The 21,038-nt window shown below is 36.6% G+C and overlaps 2 protein-coding genes across 11 annotated transcripts in view; both read right to left on the bottom strand.

Moving 5' to 3' along the window:
• FKTN (fukutin) overlaps positions 1 to 8,063 on the bottom strand; it is a 45,882-nt gene extending 37,819 nt beyond the window's left edge. Inside the window, exons 1-4 of one of the 5 annotated variants that reach the window (XM_028525266.2) lie at positions 8,007 to 8,063; positions 7,153 to 7,277; positions 2,487 to 2,693; positions 1,610 to 1,669 (exon numbers count right to left, since the gene is read on the bottom strand). In XM_028525266.2, coding sequence (XP_028381067.1) covers positions 1,610 to 1,669; positions 2,487 to 2,591 — 165 coding nt within the window. In that variant the 5' untranslated portion in view covers positions 2,592 to 2,693; positions 7,153 to 7,277; positions 8,007 to 8,063. Of the gene's footprint in view, positions 1 to 42; positions 141 to 1,609; positions 1,670 to 2,486; positions 2,694 to 4,853; positions 4,876 to 7,152; positions 7,328 to 8,006 lie in introns of those variants that run through there. The other 4 variants (XM_036021996.1, XM_036021998.1, XM_036021997.1 and 1 more) reach the window with 4 other exon arrangements.
• Positions 8,064 to 10,401: 2,338 nt separating this feature from the next.
• Positions 10,402 to 21,038, bottom strand: part of FSD1L (fibronectin type III and SPRY domain containing 1 like) — a 59,113-nt gene continuing 48,476 nt past the window's right edge. For 5 of the 6 annotated variants that reach the window (XM_036021994.1, XM_028525682.2, XM_028525690.2 and 2 more), the window contains 2 exons: positions 20,020 to 20,108; positions 10,402 to 16,434 (listed from right to left, as the gene is read on the bottom strand). In XM_036021994.1, coding sequence (XP_035877887.1) covers positions 16,312 to 16,434; positions 20,020 to 20,108 — 212 coding nt within the window. In that variant the 3' untranslated portion in view covers positions 10,402 to 16,311. The remainder of the gene's footprint in view (positions 16,435 to 20,019; positions 20,109 to 21,038) is intronic. The other variant, XM_036021995.1, reaches the window with a different exon arrangement.

The following is a 21,038-nucleotide window of genomic DNA, read 5'->3' as shown; positions in this document are numbered from 1 at the left end:
GCTACTTTGCAACTACTATAAAGAGTGAGTTTCAGTGCTGTGAGCTGCTCTTTTAAGCTTTGGCTCATGTACCTTGGACATGAACCCTTTTTTAAAAATCTGTTATTTTCCACCTCGAGGATCATTCCTTGAATGAAAAAGATGGGGCTGCCCTAATTTTCTGTTATGTTAAACTTTAAATGAAATACAATTTCCATTTTAAAATGTACAGTGGGTCTGTACCCCTGCTGACTGCTTTATATATAGAAAAGGTTTTGGAAGGGTTGTTGGTTAATCCAAAGTAAATTAAAGTCCCACTGAAGCTATTACAGCTTTAAAGCTTTTGAGCACTCAATAAATAAATCGAAAACTTGGAAAATCTGTGTCACCTTAAATATCTTCATATTTTAGAATATTAAAATTTATGCTAGAGAACCCCCATTATCGTCAGATGGATCTACTTCCTGGCCGTTAGATACTGAATTCTGCATCTCCACAAATTATCTCACTCACAGGACAATAAACCTGGTCCATGTATTATATGTGTGTTTTTCTTCAGTGTGGTATGGAGGAAGAGTAGGGCTGGACAGACACAAAACATGCCCCCTTTTCTTGCATCCGCTAGAGTCTTTACAGTTGTGAGTGGGGTACGACCTCCAAGTGTACCATACTTCCTTTCCCCTCAGACTGTCCAAAGTTCCCAGAACAAAACAGCTGCTATTTTTAATAAATCAAAAGTTCACATTGAAATATCTATGTATGGTGTCAGGGGGGCACTACACTTATCAGGGGGATCACTTGGTGAGTTATGTCAATGTCTAACCACTATGCTGTGAAGCTCGTGTAACATTGAATGCCCACTATAATTGAAATGCTTGCTTTAATGTTTTAAGGTTCACACTGATACAATACTTCCAGACTTGACAGCTGAGGAGCCTAATAATAGAATACCCCAGACTTGACCCTTAAAGGAGTGGTTTACAACCAATTGTCACCAATGGCCTAAAATTATCACTACTACTTTATTGCTACTAGTGATTTGAAAGCCTACTTCTAATCTACAGCTTTTGGTTAAACACAAGCCAAAGGCTGAGAAATATTTGGTCATATCCAAAATGTATACTAACAAGATAAACATAGTTTTGTAAGAAACTATGTTTTATAAAGGTACAGGGCTCTGAAATTTGTAAACCAAAACAGGGGTATATTGTAATACTGCTAGTATTCCTTATCTTATAAAGGAAACATGTTGAATAGATTTTTTCCCTCATCATTATTTCATAGTTCAATTCTTAGAAACATACATAATCATTTGGGGAACTACTATAGTGAGGGTTTGGAGGCAAATAGAATCTGGACTGAGTCACTTATTAGAGAACTTACCTGAATCTCTCTAAGCTAGCTAAGGATCACAATGCACTGACTTGTTAGCGTTTCCGTAAATTCTAAATGTGATCCTGCATAGAAAGCACTTGGCACAGGCCCTGCCCCTTCCCCTCGACCACCCACCCCCACTCCTCAGCAAGGCAGCCATGGTCTTTGCCATCATTCAGCAACTACTTATGGAGTGTGTAAACAAATAGACTAAAATGAACACTGTAGTTAGGAAGTGCTTGCTTATTGTACATACCCACTGTATGCTATCAAATCCAATTCGGCTTCCTTTGGATTTTGATAAACCAGCTCCATTCTAGGAAGATAACCAAAGAACATTTTAGTAAATCCAAAGCCCTGTAACCAGCATGCAACATAACATTTAGGGTAGGCATGAAACTCAAACTACATAACTAGCTCATAATCATTACTAAGCATTCAGACAACACCTATTTTCATACAGTCAACAGCTAAGAATTCTACAATTATACAACTAGCCAAGATCGGAAACAATGACCGATTGCAATAAGTTAATTAGGTTACTAAACAATAAAGTATAGATGGCCAACACCTCTAAACTAATTAATTTCCTTTGGAATCAGGCCTTATCCATTCAGCTCCATATTCCTAATTTCTGCTCATCTCCACACACTGGGTTAGTGTTAGTACACCTTGGCCAAGTGGTAAGAAAGCATAATAATATTTATTGAGCAGCTCCTTAGTGTACTGTGTTTGACATTTTCATGTATGAATTATGTATTCTCGTCTATCCCACATAACAATCCTACAAAGTAGACATTATTTATGTTTCAGACAGTTCCAGTGCCCCTATTTTTCCTAACATAAATCATAATTTCAAATGTTGAGGTGTTAAAAAATGGATTAAACATCACTGGAATCTAGCACCTTTGATATTGAATGTGCTGTTACAATAACACTGCTTGAATAACATAACAATAACATAACACTTTTGAATTGCTTGTTATACCCACAGAGAGGAAAATTGCAATAAGAAATATTTCTGCAAAAATTTGAGAAACTGTGATTAACTTATGTGCTACAAAAGGGAACTAGGTTAGGACAATATACAGCTAAAATGAAGCCTAATGATGAGAAAGGAGAAAAAAAGCTACCTTTGCTGATAAATAGTGCTTGTAGTAGTATAACTGAAATAGCAGAAATGCAGAACTGGTCAAAGTTAAAAGCGCCAAAATCACGTTCTTATTGATTCTACTCATTAGTTTGCGGTGCTCATTTGGTTGTCTTTTGAAAGTAACTCAGCTGGTTTCATCTTTTCGGGTAAGGAGATAATCTTGTTTTCCGTGAACAAAAAGATATTTCTAAAGAGACAAAAACTTGTTTTTAGTTTTTCACTTCTAACAATCAGCAACAGAAGAAAAAGTTATCTGAAATTTATAGAACATTCTTTGATTTGGTAATTTCTTATACTAAAGAAATAATCAGTTATGGGACCAAACATTAAAGAACAAATATGTTGCCCTGACCAGTGTGGCTCAGCTGGTTGTGCAGCGTCCTGCAAAAGTGAAAGGTCACTGGTTCAATTCCCGGTCAGGGCACATGCCTGGGTTGCAGGATCAGTCCCAGGTCGATATTTCTCTCTCACCTCAATGTTTCTCTCCCTCTGTTTCCCCTTCTTTTCCATCTCACTAAAACTAAATAAATCAGTTTTAAAAAAAGAACAGAAATGTTTATCATGGCATCTTTACCAATGCAAGTAACAAAAACCCTAAGTGGGATATTTATAAAAACTGACCAGCAGAGATTGGGGGGCTTCTGCCCTAGAATTTCTGATTCAGCAGATCTGACATGGGGCCCCTGAATTTGCATTCCTGACAAGTTCCCAGGCAATGCTGCTGCTGCTGACTGTACCAAGACCCACTTCCAAAGGTAGAAGAAATTGAGAAAGTTTTTAGTCAAGGAGCATCTGTATGAGAGCTCTTTGTTTTTTGTGACCTAGGATGTGATCAGTTTTTACAAATATCCCATGTATGTTTTCAGTTTTTCCAAGTGCAAAAGCCATAAGAATTTTTGTTCCTTCATGTTTAGTCCCATCTGATTATTTCTTTAAGAAATTTAATATATTTCTATTTCTTCTTACCTCCTCTCTACTGTTTGATTCCGGTTAAATATACAGGGTCTGGCAGAAGTAACACCTGCTTGAGTGTGGTTGGTAGGGTAATAATATGGGTGTAATAATTTATAGTTTTAATTTGAACATTTCACATAAAATGTCATACGGTGTGCTTGAGTGTGATATTGTATGTTACAAAATTACATGCATATGATTTTATCATTAAAAGGGGGGAGCATTATTTGTGCCAGACCCTGTATTTGGTTCTCCAGTGGTTTATCTTTATTCCTTTAAATATGCTAAAAATAATGTCTAAACTCTGTCTTTTGTTCTCCAGCTAAAAATAAGAGGAAACAACAAATTTATACTACCTCTTGCCTTCCCTTTCAGTTTTTATTCGTTATTTCTACCTTGTTATAGCTCTATTATATTCTTAACTACAAATCTCCGTTATTTTGGTCTTATTCTTAAGTATGTTCCTGGCCCTCTTTTTGCCGTGTCATCCCTGTTCATTTCCTGGATGGCTGATATTCACCTTCTCGAGGTTTATCAAAAAGAACTTATGGGTACTATTTACCTTGAGTTCTAACATTGTTCAAAAATAGCTGTCAACTGAGTTTGGTTTTGAGGTCACATTTTCTTTCCCCTTATAAGGTTCATACCACTTTTCTCTAATGCTAAATATTCCATTGAGAATATCTGATCCTCCCCCCAGCACTCCCTTATAGGTAAGTTGTGTTAATGGGATGAGCAAAGAACACGCTCCTTATCTTTGAAATTCAATTTTTAAAAAACTAGTTCGTGATGATGTTGATGCCTGTGTATTAGTTTTCCTGTGTGCCCTATCAGTCTGTACAATCAAGATTTCTTTTGTCTGTGCCAAGTTTTTTTAAAGTTACATGTTTGAATATTTTTTCTGTTCCAATGTTTAATTCTCTATTTCCAGAACTATAAATAAGCACTTGTTTCATCTCCTTTCATTCCCATCTCACTGGCGGCAGATGACACCCACACACAAATGTAAAGGAAAGTTGTACAGAAGGGGACGTACACGGTAGTTCTCAGGCTTTTCTACAGCCAAGGGCAGCATTTCATATTCTTTCCACCTCCCATTTGCCCTTTCACATTATCACTGGTTCTTTAAAGGTGACGGCATGAAAGACTTTGCCACCTGTCTTATCCTGACATCCTACCCACCACCATTACTCTTTTGAGAATCATCTGGGTAGGGGTCAGTTTGAAAGAATGTCTAACTGCCTGACATTTTTATTCCACTTCTCCACACTCCTGCCTTCTGGTTCACCTCTCCTGACGTCAGATGCCCTCAGACAAGAAATGACCAGCCCTGACACCCAACTTAGGTTCATAAGATGATGTGTGCTAAACTGGTCCCCTCAATGCTACTAACCTATTGTGGGACACTGGGAAATGAGAGGGAGGCATGGGTGGTATAAATCAGACAAAACTGAGATTCAAATATCAGAATACTGCAAAATAGAACAGAGAAGAAAGACAGTAGCATCAGGCAAAGGCATGTTTAGAGAGATGAGGTAGCAAATTGGAAAGTATAAAGAGAAAATGCTTCTGACAATATACACAGGGTTAAAACAAGAAAAAAAACAACATTCTCAGCTGTTCTAAGCCATACAAGGCCTACTAGATGTTTAAAAATTCTTTTCTCATTCTGTGGCTCAATTAACAAATGCTCATTTCCTACAGCTCACTTCAGAGTAACAGAATGATGTTAAACCAGGTTATTTCTAATTACGTCAAGTCTTCCTCTCATGAATTCGTTGCTTCATTGAGGCCAACTGGGTACTGATCTTAGTAAAACAATAAAGCTAATAGACTGAAACACAGGGCTCAAAGGGTATCAATACTTGGCAGAACATGTAAAAGTGTGAATACACGTACACATGTAATATCTGGATGAATGTTCACCACGATATCTCTAGGTCAGCAGAATTGGGTTGATTTTTATATCATTCTGTATGCTTGTCTATACTCTTCCAATATTTTAATAAGCATATATTATTTCCACAGACAATAAAATCATTAGTAAAAACATTTGATAGGTAATAACAGTGGCTTAATATCTGCCACATGTGCTACTTAAAAGTATGGTCCTCAGACCAGAAACATCAGCATCATGTTGGAGCTTGCCAAAAATACATAATTTCCAGGCCCTACTACAGCCCCATTGATTCAGAATCTACAGTTTAACAAGATCCTCAGGTGATTCATATGTACATTAACACTTGAAAATCACTAGACTGCATGCTGAGACCTTCATGTAAAGACAGAGATAACGTCTGTCTTGCTTCCTATGTCCCTATAACCCAGTATTGCCTGAGACACATAAATATTTTTTAAAAGATTTTATTTTATTTATTTTTAGAGAGGGAAGGGAGGGAGAAAGAGAGAGAGAGAAAGAGAAACATCAATGTGCGGTTGCTGGGGGCTGTGGCCTGCAACCCAGGCATGTGCCCTGCCTGGGAATCAAACCTGCAACCCTTTGGTTCACAGCCCATGCTCAATCCACTGAGCTACACCAGCCAGGGCTTAAATATTTGTTGAATAAATAAATAAATACTATTACTACTGAGTAGACAATTAGAAAGACAGTAGAGATTATACCTATTTGAATTATTTGCTTTCAGCCAAATTTTTGGAAGTAGGTGATTTTTTGCTGTAAGTTCTGTTAAATTATTTTAATAACCATGTTGGCCCCAATCCTTTCTTAAAAGGAGTTCTTGCTCTTAGCTCTGACACCTGCATGTTTCCTTCAGTCATTTCACCAGGCCCCTATCTATTTGGCACATGTTATATTCATTCTCTCTACAATCTAGACCTCAGAGCAAATTCAATTTCCAGGTTTTAACTACAACCTCTGAGGGAAAACTTACTATTTAAGTTCCAGTCTATAAACAGTAAAACCCATCTGCCTATATTTCTAACTTAATTTCCTACACCTCAGATTTAACATGTTCAAAAGTACCAATTTTATTTTCCATCCTCTATCTCCCTCTATCCTCACAGACTCATGTTTTACAGAAGGACCACCTAAGCCAACATCACTTTACAGAGAACAGGACCTGGAATTAAATGAGAGCCTAAGGGACTAGTTATTGGCAGTACCGTGGCTACAAGTTGAATCACCTTACTCCCAATACACTACTGCAATCTGGAATTCTAACAGAATGCTCATTTTTGTCAACAGCATTTAAATTCGTTTTTTAGAAAACCTGGTTCAAAATAGCAATCACCTGAATCCAAGAAATCAAGTCCTGTATATTGTTGACATTTCTCTCATTCCTTTTTTCTTCCTTTTCAGAACAGGCTGTACTTCCACTTGGGGTCCGGTCCCCTCAACATCTGGCACCATCCTTCCCAAATCCGCTGACCTCTCTCAAAACCTACCTCCACGAACAGATTAACATATGAATGCCTAGTCCTGACTTCTCTCTTTATCCACGGTGTTCAGCATAGCTGGCTCCTGATGATTCAAATTCTATCCACCCTCGCAATGTAGCTCATCCCAGCTTTTCCCACTGGGCTTCCCTCTTTTTCCAATTGCTATCGCTCTGGTGCATTGCTCACTTTGGTATGTTACAGGCTGATGTTCATTTTTTGGAAACCTGCAACTTTTGAAGGAAGAAAGAACCTTTACATCTGAGAAGACTGAGGAACTGAGAGAAGTGACTTACCTCATGTCACTCGAGAAATTGGTGACAGTGATGACATCTAAACTCAGTTCTCCGGACTGCTACCCGAAGCTTGCAACAGTCACCTCCACACACACCCGGTTTTTCCCAACAGGCCCCGACTGATACTGCAAACAAAAGGGAGACATCAAAGCCGTATGAAACTTTAGCATGTCTAGCAGTATCCACCTCATTATAAAGCACACAAAGGGGAATGCATCAGTTAAAAAAAAAATTCCTCCAAATAAACTAAACGTTGAACCCACGGGGAAAGCATCGCAAGGGAAAAGGCATGGGTAATGCAATTTCTCCCCCTCTGTAAAGCTGTGTAGCTCCCCAGTGCCCACGAACGAACTCCACGCTCCTTCCCAAGGCATCCAGGTCCTTCTCAGCCAAGAGCTTGGCTCCGTCACATCCTTGGATTTCCCCTTGCCGCACCCATCCCTCGGCCATACCCTAAAACGCAGTGCTGCCAAACGTGGCAGCTCCGTTCACGCTCCTGTGCCTTTGCGCACACTGGTCTCACAACCTGCAGTGCTGTCCCCCACCTGCGCCCCAGAGGCTCCCGCAAAACCCGAGGTGGTTCTCACGACCCCGCTCACACGCCACTACCCCAACCCGGTCCTACAAGGGTCTCGATCGCCCTCCAAAACCGAACGTGTCCCAGGATGAGGATTTCACCTGCTGCAGCCCTCTGCCCCGAGCACACTCAGTCAGTGGCCATCCTCGACCGGCGGGGGTGGGGAGGTGCCCAGAATGCTGCGGGGATGCCCAGTGAGGGCACCCAAGCAACAGGGTATACCTGCCTAAAGGTACCCGCCCATCCCGGCGACAGAGCCAAACCTCCCAAACCTTACCTCTCCCAACAGCTGCAGCAACTCTGCTTTACGGCACTCACAGCAACCGCTGCAAAAGGGGCCGTCAAGTGCAGAGTCGCGACGACTGGTCCCACGGTGGTGTCACAGAAGTTCCCACCGTCCCGATCCTGGCCTTAGCTTGTCCACAGCTCCTGCCACTTCCTCCCACTCCCCCTCCCTCGACCCCTTTCCCGGAAGTTTGCTGAGCCCTGGCAATTTCCCAGCTTTTGAGACCTAACCATTTAGTAAAAGCCCTTCTCTCTCTTGCTAACGATAGCAGGGCACCGAGGCGACCTGATTTTAGCAAGTGACCAAAAATTGAAGAGGCACAGGCTGAGACCTGTATTTGCCAGATAAAGCATAGGTTGCCAGTTAAATGTGATTTTCAGATAACGAATACTTTTTCAGTGCGTGCGTTGCACAGAAGGGATTGAGAATAACTGCCTGAATTCGGTGGGTACCAGCAGGGGAGATGGGGTACAGAGTGGGGAACGGCAGCTGCGTTTGCTGTCGCTCCGGCGGACTCATGTCAGGTTTAGGTCAGGAAATGGCCATGTACAACGTTAACTTTTAACAGTGTAATCCAAAGGATCAGATATCAGTAAGTTTTGACATGAATTTTCGATATAAAGAATTAAACAAATCATTGTAACTTTATTTCTACAAAATTTACTCTGATCGGTTTATGTAAAAACTGAAAGTTTCCCCCTCACATATTTGTCTTCTAAACTTTGATCTTTGGAAAAGTATAAAATGCTAAGTCTTTTTCTTATTTCCCAGGGTTATGATTCATACCAGTTTTTCCTTCCAGAAAATGTGTGTACAGAATAAGAGGACTTACTCTGTAGAAGTCCTCTTATTAATTATAACTTCTATATTCTTAGAGCTAGTAGTTGGTAGGTTAATCAAAAAAGTAGATTAACACCCAGAAGAAGGATGTTTTCACGCATTAACGGGATCATCGGTGCTAATCGGACACAGGTGCTAACTTTAAAGACCTAAAATGGGAAAATCTGAGCATCCAAGTAAGGAACTGCTATTGATTGAAACATATCAAACATATAAAAAATGTTGACTTCATGATGACATTAGTCATGACTGAACGTTTCCAGGGCAGCACAACTCACTATCCTGAAACCTGATAAAGGAACAAAATATTTATCCCGCCTTTCTTGTATGAATTGTATTTCGGTGTAACGAATGGTAATGAGAATTCCATGTAATAAAGAATGAATGACAGATCAATCACGTTACTCCTGTGGAATAATACAAAGGACAACACTCATCAACAGATGCTAAAATTAAGGTGAAATGTCGATGGGGAACTTTGTAACACTGGATTGAGCTGGCTCCACCTGAACCCACTGATAAGTCTCATTCCGTCCGGGACAGCCAGACGCTATGTACTACTGACGTGATGCAACAGAAAACAACACGGCATCACCTGTGAAGGATTCTCACCTGAACTTCAATCTTCATTTAATAAAAACTCTATATTTAATGTCAGGTATAGAGAAGTGATCAGCTAAATTCAGAATGTGGGACATCCAACAAGACAAATGCCATTTTATCAATGGCATTTAAAAACGGGGTAAGGAACTACTATCAAATCAGACTTAAGAAACAACCAAATGCAGTGCATGGACCTTGTCTGGATTCTGATTTGAAGAAAGGAGCCCTAAAAAGTCATTTTTGAGACAACTGGAATTTTAATACGCACTGAGCCATTAGATGTTATTAGGATTAGGACAGCTGTTGACTAAGAATGTTAAGGAAGTGTGGCTGTTCTTAAAAGAGAAAATCATCATTGATGCACTGCAGTACTTATATGTGCTATTTTTAGATACTTTAAAGAATAACAAATATGGCAAAATGTTAACGAATAAATCTAGGCAATCAGAATAAAAGTATTCATTAGTAATAGCCTCTACTGTTCAGTATGTTTGAAAATTGTCATAAAAATTAATGGGAAAAATAATCATCTGTAAGAGTCTACTGGTTTCTCAACCTTCCTCATACTCCTCTCCCTAACACTCAACACTATTTAGTTTCCCTTCATTCTTCTCTTGCTGAAACGAAGTTCTAGCTTCATCTAGTCACCGATTGTTTTTCTTTTTTCTCCTAAACTGATTTCAAATTAGAATACAAATTTTAAGAAGACTTAGGTTCTACTTCTTACTCTTAGGTGATCTACCAAAATGTAATGCAGGTTGCAACAAACTCCAAAGTGTCATATAGAACTTTCCATCATTGTGTGGAATTCTGTTGAATGGTATTGCTCTAAACTAGTGTTCCTTTTGGGAAAAAGTGACTATGACTTTTTTATCTTGTTATCCTCCAAAACACATTGTACACTGTTAATGAGAACGGATAAAATGCAAGCACTGAAGCAAAATAAAGCAGAAAAAGAAGTTTATTTTTTAGATGAGATATTCCAGGTGTTTTTGTAAGAATTTAACTCGGTCATTCTACATAGAGCATACAATCACTTCAACACAAGTTACTCCACTTTGAGTACACTATTTTAAAGTTAAAAACCATTTAAAAGGCTTTGTCTTGTTTCCAAGAAAAATGAGGCAATACGCATATTAAAACACTAGTTTGCAGCACTGAGTATATTATAAATAGTTCATATTTTTCATCCATAACTCAAAGTTTTAACCTGAGTAATTAAGAATTTTTATTATCTGAACTGCATAGTAAAATTGTGTCCAGTAGATAACAATACCAAATAATCTATAAACTGTAAACCATTTAATAAATCCAATTTAAAGCAAAACAAATTTGCTAGGAGAGATACTAAATGATACCCAGGTTCACAAGGTTTTGAAAATACTCCATATTTTTTAAAAATGACAATGCAACAAAAGTCAAATGTTAAATGGGCACATATAGTGTATATCTTTTAGCCAATGACAACACACAAATTTTAAACATTTGGTTGTTTGGAAAGAATTACTTAAGCCAAATTCAGTCTTTGCACATGGCACTGAGGAGTCATAAATTAAAAGCGCAAATGCCTGGATGGAGACATAGCTTAAGTCATTTATTATGCTTTATATTACTATTCTACAGTGACACACTAATGCTGTGGGAGAAATTTTACAGTTCTAGAAAGTTGAGATCATGAGTGACAGTCCTGATGAGAAGATACAAAAAGGTCACATCATGCATAAACTAAGGAATGTTAAAGGGCATTTTAATAAGGGTTTTGTTTTTGTTTTTGTAATCACATTTGAAGTTCTGGTGATACCACTTTAAGCACAATCTTTTAATTTTAAAAACTAAAGCAGATGGCAACTAGAAGCACCCAAACACGTAAGTCCGTTATTAACTGAAAACACCACCTCACATTTACACAGCATTTTACTGCTGTTGAAGCGACTTCACACACTCCATTTCATTTTATTCCTCACAACAGCCCTGTGAGGTAGGCTGCCTGAAGAGGAGAAGTGATTCATGTAGAGGCCATAGATCTAGTATATGGTAAAGTTAAGGTGATTAATTTTAAATACTTAAAAAAAACAAAGCCAACATTTTATATTGTGTCCAGAAATTTTAAAGCCTAGTGGTTTTCAATATAAATTACTCTAAGACTTTAGCTATTATATATCTTATAGAGTGAATTAGTTATAAATTTGATTTTAAAGAGTCTCCCTTAAAAGGTAAATGAGACTCGATGCTTTGGTACTTACATATTGGAAATGTTTAAGAAAAAAATGCACTCTCATAGCATTTAGGCTCTCCAAAAGTTCCAATACTAACAGAAATGCCTTTTACCAATCACTTACATTTTGACTTTTTAAAAAAATTGGTCCAAACTTAAGAAGTTCCAAGCCAAAGTGAGCACATTCACCTACCTTCTGCCCTACATACTGTGAAATCTTCTATATGTCCATCCCAAAGGACCAACTTATAGTGAATGGGTACCATTAAGAAAATACATCAGTTTAACTAACATAGCTCAAATGGTTATAATTCAAAAGTCACTGCCTTATATTGACCCAGAAATAACAAATACTGTTTTAATTTAATAATTGGGTAATCTGAGGAGAAAGTACTATGGCAATGTCTGGTATTTATAAGCCATTACTAACCTTTATAATGGCATGTCCAACAGTATGTTTTCAACAAAAACAAAATATGCTAAACATAACTCATTTAACTCCAAATTACTCAAAGGGCTTAAAGTATTTGCATTAGTCAAATAGCCCAAGCGACAAAGCTATCATAGGTAATATATCAGGATGACAAATACTGGCATAATATGAATACTGTAAAATACACACAAAACTGAAACTACACTGAAATGAGGTAAGCTTTCTGTGATGATTAAAGAAACATTCAGAATCTCTTGTAACGCTCTAGCACTGGCATTGTACAATGTACATTTTGGTTAAAGATAACAGATAACTTTGTGGTCACTTGGATGTTGAGTAAATTTGTGCTGACCATACACTTCCCTAAATGAATGTATCCAGTATAGAAATAAAATCAAGGAAGAAATTTTTTAAGATCCATTTTTTCTGACTATATACAAATGAACCGTATTACGTGCAATATGCTTATTAAAATTTAAATTTTTTACAAACTATAACAAATTTACTTTTTAAAATTTCTAACTTAGCAAAACATTGTTTTTAAGATACAAACTTTGTCACACCAATCAAAAGCAGCAAAACTATATGCACAGTAAATCAAACTTCGTTAATTTTGGAAATCTGATACAAAGTTTGACTGCCACATTACAAACACTTAAAATATTTGTGGTATGTATTAGCCAAAGAATGAACATTGATCAAACAAATATAGGCTTTTTGAAAAAGAATTATGATGACTTGAAAATACAGTCCTTAGTTTTTTCAGCCTGGAATCACAGATTTTATAGTAAAAAGATTACACTTCCCTCTTTAAAATTAATAGTCTTTGAAATAATCACTTTCCATAATATCCTTTTCCAATTTTTAACCTGCTTCCAAAAGAAACAACTTAAAAATATAAATAACTATAACTTTATGGAAAAGTATATAGAAAAAAACTGATCATTCTAGGTAAGTCATGAAATAAAGTATCTTAGCCTAATTAAAGATTTCATGACAAATTACTTACTTTTATTATTTATACCAGCAAGGATCAAGTCACAAAAATTCAAATTATACATGATACTGTTCATGCTTTAACTTAATAAATGAGAAACTAAAACTAAGCCAACATGCCTCTTTAGATAACAACATGGGAAAAACTGTGTGTAGAACACAGTGGGCCATTCTGGCTGTACAGCAGCAATCCACAGTTTGTCAGAATGGCTGGTACACATGCCACCCATTAAACCCATGTACAGACAGGCATACCACTAATACTTTCCATTCGTTCACCTACACTTGGAACAGTCAAAGAATCACTGTATATTACACCTCTATGTGCAATTATTAAATGCTTGGTATATACATATTTACCAAAAATTAAAGACATATGTTACATGGTCAGCTCAAATAATCCAAATGAATTGTAAAAAAATTATTTTTCTAAAGTGCTTAAGGCAATTCCTTGATTTCTTTATCCAGTTTACTAAAACTGGCTTGGGATTCAATTGCTAAAGGAGAAAATGCAATACTGAAAGCATGTTTTTATAAAACATAATTTCTTAGACCTGTGATACATCCATTACTGTCAACTTCTCATGCATTTCTTTTACAGAAAGCAGTCATGTTTGACCTGTCAAAACAAAGTAAATACACCAACAAAAAATGTTTGAATGGGTATACCAACTTTACACAATGTATTAAATTGAGCAAAAGAGCTCAATGTATTTTAGCTTAAATGACAATGTTATATACATAGTCAAGTTGAAACAGTTACCTTAATTTGAGATTAATTAGGCACTACAGTTGATTATTTTCTAGTTTGAAAATGAAGGTGGCAAACTTGCTCCAGTTTAACTTAACACAACTAAACAAAAACCCCACACATTTTGCTCTTTACTCTTAGAGAACTTTAAGAAGCACAGTAACAAGTAAACCTCAGATGCTCATTTTGAAGTAATAATAGTATTGTGTCAAGTCAATTTTCCAAATGAATATTAGAAAATTTTATATGAAGGGTTTCGAATGATAGCATGAGCACAGAAAAGAATCATATGCACTCCTCCAGCCCTTGATTGTATTTCCTTTCCCCATGCCCCTGCAAGAGAAGGCCTTCACCAGCACAATCTAATGGGCTCTGGCCTAAACACCAGTTGACACTGCATGGGGCATGGAGTAAAAAGAGCATGCTTAGAGGAAAAAGGCACTGAATTAAAGAGAAGCCACAAATATATAATAGTAAAAAATTTTATACAAGAATTTCTGGCTTTTTCTGTGTCATTTTTGCTAAAATATACATGTATAACAGTTTACATAAAACAGCTCCACCACTAAATTACTGCTTTCAGGTTGGACTCCTATGAAAGAGAGAGAACTTCCTGTTTCCTTAGGTCCTGGAAAAACCTGCTACAGGGAAGGAACACCCAAAAATCTCTATCAAAATCTTCAGAAGGAACAAACACCAAAATTATATTTGTTTGAAGACTCAAAAGAATATAGCTATTAACACATTCATTCTCTAAACTCTCTTAATAGTCTTTGTAATTACAAATACTCAATGTCAGCAGACAATGGTTCAGATACTCTAAAAAAGTAATACCCAGTTCAAGTAAAAGTCATCATTTAGATTTGTTTTAAAATGAGCAAAAGGTCCTATCAGTAAGCAGCAAACTTTACGGAAGAATGAGCTATTCTTATTCCACAGGCCTTTCTGTAGACAGTAACTCCAATGGAAGACGCATTGGTCACTTCTCGGGTAGTCATAGTGTAATATACTTAAAATGAGGAGGAGAGTTAAAATGAGAAAATAAAAGTTTGAAAAATATACAAATTCAGATCTCTTTAAAACACTCAGGGAATCCTTAAATACTACTATAATTACAACTTTCAGTTTGGCTCAAAGGACTTGTGTTACAAATTTTAATAAGCTTTTAAAAAACAGATATGTTCTCAATAACCATGGGTTTTACTCGTTAACACATTTTCCCTAAACTTTGGAAAAGATCATTCTATGTTGATTTTTGAAAAAAATTATACCCCTTTACAAAGCAAATGAATGTAGCAAAAGGATTGAGAGAAAATAACCTGTAGGTAGTTATGACTGAAAAACTTACATGCCAAATAAGTCAGAGATATGTAGTCTTTTTTTAAACCACTTGTTTAAACCATTCCCTATCTTACCAAAAGCTTATACAAATGACGTCAGTACAGAACAGTTTTAGGCATCTCTCTTTATAGCCTCTTTCTCAGGTAAAACTTGAGTAGTGTGTGGGTTTTTCTACCTTCTATATAACTTTAAAAGCCTTTCATTCCTACTACAAATGTTAAAAATCAGTATAACTATTATCCATTATTAATAAAATTCAAGTGGGAATTTTATCAAAGATAACTAGTAAAGGTGGCTTTAAACTAGATAACAAAATCAGAAAACAAAGCTTTTACAAGTCTTACCCATTATCCAAAACGATGGAATGAAAAGCAGTCTAATTAAACAGGGCAACATATAAAGAAATCCCTTTGCCACCGTTAGTGCAGGGAATAAACTGAAATTTGGGTGATTTTAATTATGTCTATAAACTCTTCCTATCCACTATGATTTTGAGTTATAACCACAAGAAAAAAAAACCATGACATGTAGAAAAAAGAAAATGACATAATCTAGTCAATAAACAAAGAGGATAATTTAGCAAAACTAAACTTATTTACAAGGGAAAAACAAACCAGCATAACAAAACCTGTCTAGGACTTTCAACCAATTATTTCAATTTTTAGAAAACCTCAGGGGGCTGTGTATTTTTTTATAAAGCTTCAGTGTAAGAAGTAAATAATAGGTAGTAATAAGAGAAAAAAGAAAGTAAAGAAGAAAGAAGGCAAGATCTAAACACTTTTTTCTTCAGGCTCCAAGGCTACCATATGTAACTAAACATTAGAAGGACCAAAGTAATCTGAGAAACATAAAAACGAGCTTCTATGTAACTATTTAAACACTGTCTTTCCCCGCCATTTGCTCTTCAAAATAGCAGTTTCTTGTTCCATCTCTGCTTGCTTCTCTGATAGGGCACAGTAGGTTCCTGTGAATATTTCATTCCAGATGCTTAATGCTAACAGATTTCAGGCCTTAAAGCAGAACGTAGCCAATCTCATTTCCATCACTCTTGAGTTTCTATGATTAGGCCACCCAATCAGAAGGGGAGTGGGGGTGTCAAACATCTTCTCAGGAGGCATTACTGAGTCACAATGTTTAGGCTGCTAGATGAACCAGTCATTCCATTTTCACTTTTCTGAAGTGTTCTCACCGCACTTGGAACCTGCATCCCAGTGCTCAGAGAAAGCCCACCACACCAAACCTAGGAGAAGACAAAAGCAAAGCTTCAGTCAGATTTCAAATCAAATAAGAATTTAAGTGTGGCTTAAATTTCCACTTGAAAGGCAAAATGCCACATATATGAACCTCAGGAAGTTCCAAACTGATAACCTTCATATTTGAACGGGGGTGGGGGGGTGGGGGGGGTTAACCCCAGAGTCTCTACTGTAGAGCCACAGAGCCCGCTGGAGCTGCACACAAGACAGGGAGCTAAATGGCTGCAAAAATTTGGAGACTGAACTAGATTAATCCAGGAAAAAGACACTGGCTATTATTAATGATGCTAACTTGCACAACCAACAGAAGTGCACCAAGAGCCAACTTCCTCATCCCAGTTCCTGCTTCAGATTTGATGAGGTGTGGCCTGAGATTCTAGGAATCTAACACCTCTCTCTTAACAGAGTAAAATCCACTAGTTTCTCCCCTAACATGAGAACCTAACATAAGAACTCTCTTATAATTCCGTAAAAAGGACTTCTGAGAAAAACGCAAATAGCAGTATCCAGGTACACTTGCTGTATTCTATTATCAGAAATGTGAATGAGTTTTTGAAAGATAAAACTGCTTGGCTTGTGAACAGAGAGTAGAGAATGTTTACAGTGCCTTTATTCAGAATTGCCAAAGACTGGGAGGAACCTAAATGTCCTTTAACTGGTGAAAAGATGAAAAATCAGTGGTATACATACATGGAACGCTACTCAGCAATAAAAAAGATGGAGCTACCGACAAACAGAACAACATGGATGAACTTCAAACGTGTAAGGCTACAGAATCAAAATCTGCATACCATACCATTCCTTTTCTATGATATTTTGGAAAAAGCAAAACTATCGGGACTGAAAACTGGTGGTGATTGCCAGGGCTAGGTGTGATAGGAGATGTCCACTACAAAGGAGTGTGAAGAAATTTTCTAAAGTAATGGAAATGTTCTATGTCTTAATGATGGTGATGGTTATACAACTGTATGCATTGTTCCAATCCTGTAGAGGTGTACACTACCGTAAATTGTACAGTAGAAAATTAATCATGTATGCCAAAATATTAAACAATTATTTTACTTACTTTTAATAAAAGCAAACCTTCAATAAAGGCTTGCTTCAATAAAAATAAATTTTAACCAGTTTGAAAATACACTTCCTGAAGTATCTTATGACATTTACTAATGTAATTATAGTTTCATTATTTAGAATGAAAAAGCAATGAATAAACTCACTACATATCTTCCTGATATAAACTCAAATTAAACACGAAACCTACTCATTTGTAAAAGCATATCTAAGACTCAGGGGGAAAAAAAGCTTTAAGTTCCATACAGTTAAAAAAATAAGGAAGCAAACAGCTTTGAGTTCCACATTGGCCAGCATGGAAAAACAGCCATAAACACATAATACAGCAGAGGTTTCTGGCAAAGTAAAGTAATAATAATAGTAATCACTCTTCCTTATCCCTAAAAAATTTTTCTATGAGCAATAGCTTTATTCACCAATCACTTTTATTTTTTTAACTGAATTTATTGGGGGTGACACCAGTTAATAAAACCATACGGGTTTCAAGTGCACGACTGTAATGCATCTTCTGCATACTGCATTCAGTCACCACCCAAAGTCAAGTCTCTTTCCACCACCACTTACCCGCTCTCTGTCCCCCTCCACCTGTCCCCATCACCCATTCCCTCTGGTAATCACCATAGTGTTGTCTGTAATCATTTTCACCTTTTAATGAAAAACTAGAAGTCTTGGTTATTAGCATTGTTTAAAACTTATTTTAAGATTTTAGGGTGTCTAGAATTAATAATCATCAATTATGAGAATGAAAAGCACTGTATTTTAACCCCCATATGCTCTGAACACTTTCTCCTCAGAGTCGCGTGAAAGCTGGGGTGATGATGAAAGAACACACACACACGAAACAGTCTAAGTCTGCAATGGACATACGCCATCCTAATTTGTGGAGGTGGCCCCCACATTAAAGAATGTTCCAGCCAGAATAATGAGGATCTTAACTGGATTGCAGAATTCCTCACAACAGCCTAACCTGATAGAGAAATGCAAAAGATAAAGTAGCCGGAAAAAGCAGTAACATTTGCTTAATTTAAAAAAAAAAATTAGAAACAAGTTTCATTTTATACAGAGAATCATAACTTCTTATATAAATCAACTTGAAATTGAGTAGTCCTGAAATGACATCTGTGTGTCTAGACACCTATACATTTAGCCTACTACACACAGTCGTCTACTATTTTACAAAGATGACATTACACTGCAATGGAAAAAGGATCTTACCAATGGTTCTGGAATAAGAGGAGATCCATATGGAGTTAAAGATGTATCATTACCCCAACTTACTACCAAATATATCAGCTGTACATTGTACCTTCACTGTAAATGCAGTCTATATCTAAATGTATAAGGAAAAACTTTTGGAAGAGAACACGAGAATATTTTATAATCTTGGGGTGAATAAAGATTTCTTAAATAGAAGACAAAAAGTGCTAACCATAAATGAATAAATGAATAAATTACCCAACACTAAAATTGACAACTTTTGTTCATTAAAAGATACCAAGAACAGAGGGAAAAGGAAAGCCAAAATGGGGAAGACACTTGCAGTACATAAATCTGGCAAAGGACTCAGACTATATAAAGAACTCCAATCGATCAACAAAAATAGAAAGAAAACCCAACGGAAATACAGGTAAGTCTTGAACAACCATTTCACAAATGAGTATACTCAAACAGTCAATAAACATATAAAAAGGTGTTCAACAGCACTAGTCACCAAGGAAGTACGAATGGAAACCATAGTGTAATATATCTAAGGGCTGTATATTCAAGCTGCTGGAGGTAAATGAATATAACCAGCAACTCTGGAAAACTCTACTACAGCTGACTGCACATATATGATCTAGCAACCCCAATCTTAGTTCTATACCCCCCCGCAAAAAAAATATGCACTACCAAAAGACATGAACCAGAAAATTCATAGCAGTACTATTTATAAATGTCCCCAAAGGGAAACAACCAAAGTATCCAACTAAATTACAATGGAAAATTATGACACAGTCATATAATGGAAAAATCTATGACAATGAGTAAACTACCACTACATGGCATAGCATGGATAAATCTCACAAATGTAATGATGAGCCAAAAGATATTGAATAATTCTATTTATACGAAATTGAAAAGGAGGCAAAATGAGTTTGTGGTATTAAAATTCAAGATAGTAACCTCGATGGAAGAGGGCCAGCAAGAGCTGAAAATGGGCACAAGGGGCTTATAAGGTTCTGGTAACGTTCCATTACTTGATCTAGATGCTGATTACAAAAGTCAGTGCAATCCTATAGAGATTCATCCAACTGCATGCTTATGTTTGCACATTTTTATACATTGTCATTTACTTCAACAAAAATACCAAAAATATACAGTCGCAATCACAGATTTAAGAAAGGTGCATTGGTGAAAAGGCGAGGAGTATGAAGAAAAGGTATTCTGCTTTCCCAACATACAGCATAGGTTGTTATCCTTAAAGTTGCCAAACCAAATAAAATAGTAAATTAAGTACTAACCATGAAACCCGGTAACACTGGCTGAGCAAATTTTGTCTTAAAGGAATACAACAACTGTTTTGAGTTTGCATCATAGAAAGAAAGTTGACCTAAAGGAAGGGGGAAAAAAGCCTGATTTATTATACAAAATATTATAACATCTAATTAAGGCTAACATATAATCATGCAAAAAGTAATAACTAAATGCACATTTTGACATTATTTTTTGTTGTTAAAAACTATAATGACTGGATTCAGTAATTCTTACTTGAAAATCAGTTGAAAACATGCTTAAGAAAAAGCCTAAATATACTTTTCTTTCCCTGGTTTTCAAGATCTCCAGAGTGATTCCCTAATCTGGACTATACCCTACTCACTCAACTATAAACTATTTCTTTATTTAACAAATGGTTTCCCAGTAAAAACCAAGGCCATTTGTTCCTCATTTTTACTATAACCCAGTCTCGACTCAAATTCTATTTAAAGTTTATTCTATTGAACTTGACTTTTAACTACTTGAGACATACATGCTCAATTCCATCTCTGAAACCACAGTACAGTTATCACTACTTCATTTCTGTTAATTTTTAAAATCCTCTCACAGTCTTTCAACATGGTCATGCAAATAAAACGACTGTCTTTCCGACGACCTAAGTCTCAAACCTGATGGTCCCCTTAGAACTGTTCCCACTTCTTCATATTCTCTCCCACGACTATTCTCTTGGTTTGTGTCCTAACCCTGAAGATATGTTCTCTTTTTCTCCTTATTCTAAATGTAGATGCTTGTCCAGGCCCTCTTTTCTCTCTATAAAGCTCCCTTAATAAACCAGCTACCACCACAGAAAAAATGAAACTAACATTTATCCTACTATGAAAACACTGGTTACTTTACTGCAAAATATGAAGCAATCTAATAAGGTCACAAAGTTAGTAAACAGCAAAGTGGCAACAGTTCACTATGCCATCTTCAGTAGCCATTCTGTGACGCTGTCTCTAGTAATTAGCTTCAGCTCTAATTATCTTCTGAGTTCTAGAACTGA

The sequence above is a fragment of the Phyllostomus discolor genome, chromosome 3, assembly GCF_004126475.2.
Source record: "Phyllostomus discolor isolate MPI-MPIP mPhyDis1 chromosome 3, mPhyDis1.pri.v3, whole genome shotgun sequence".
Lineage (NCBI taxonomy): Eukaryota > Metazoa > Chordata > Mammalia > Chiroptera > Phyllostomidae > Phyllostomus > Phyllostomus discolor.
The sequence above is the reverse complement of the archived record's forward strand: the minus strand, read 5'-3'. Positions and strand labels throughout refer to the sequence as shown.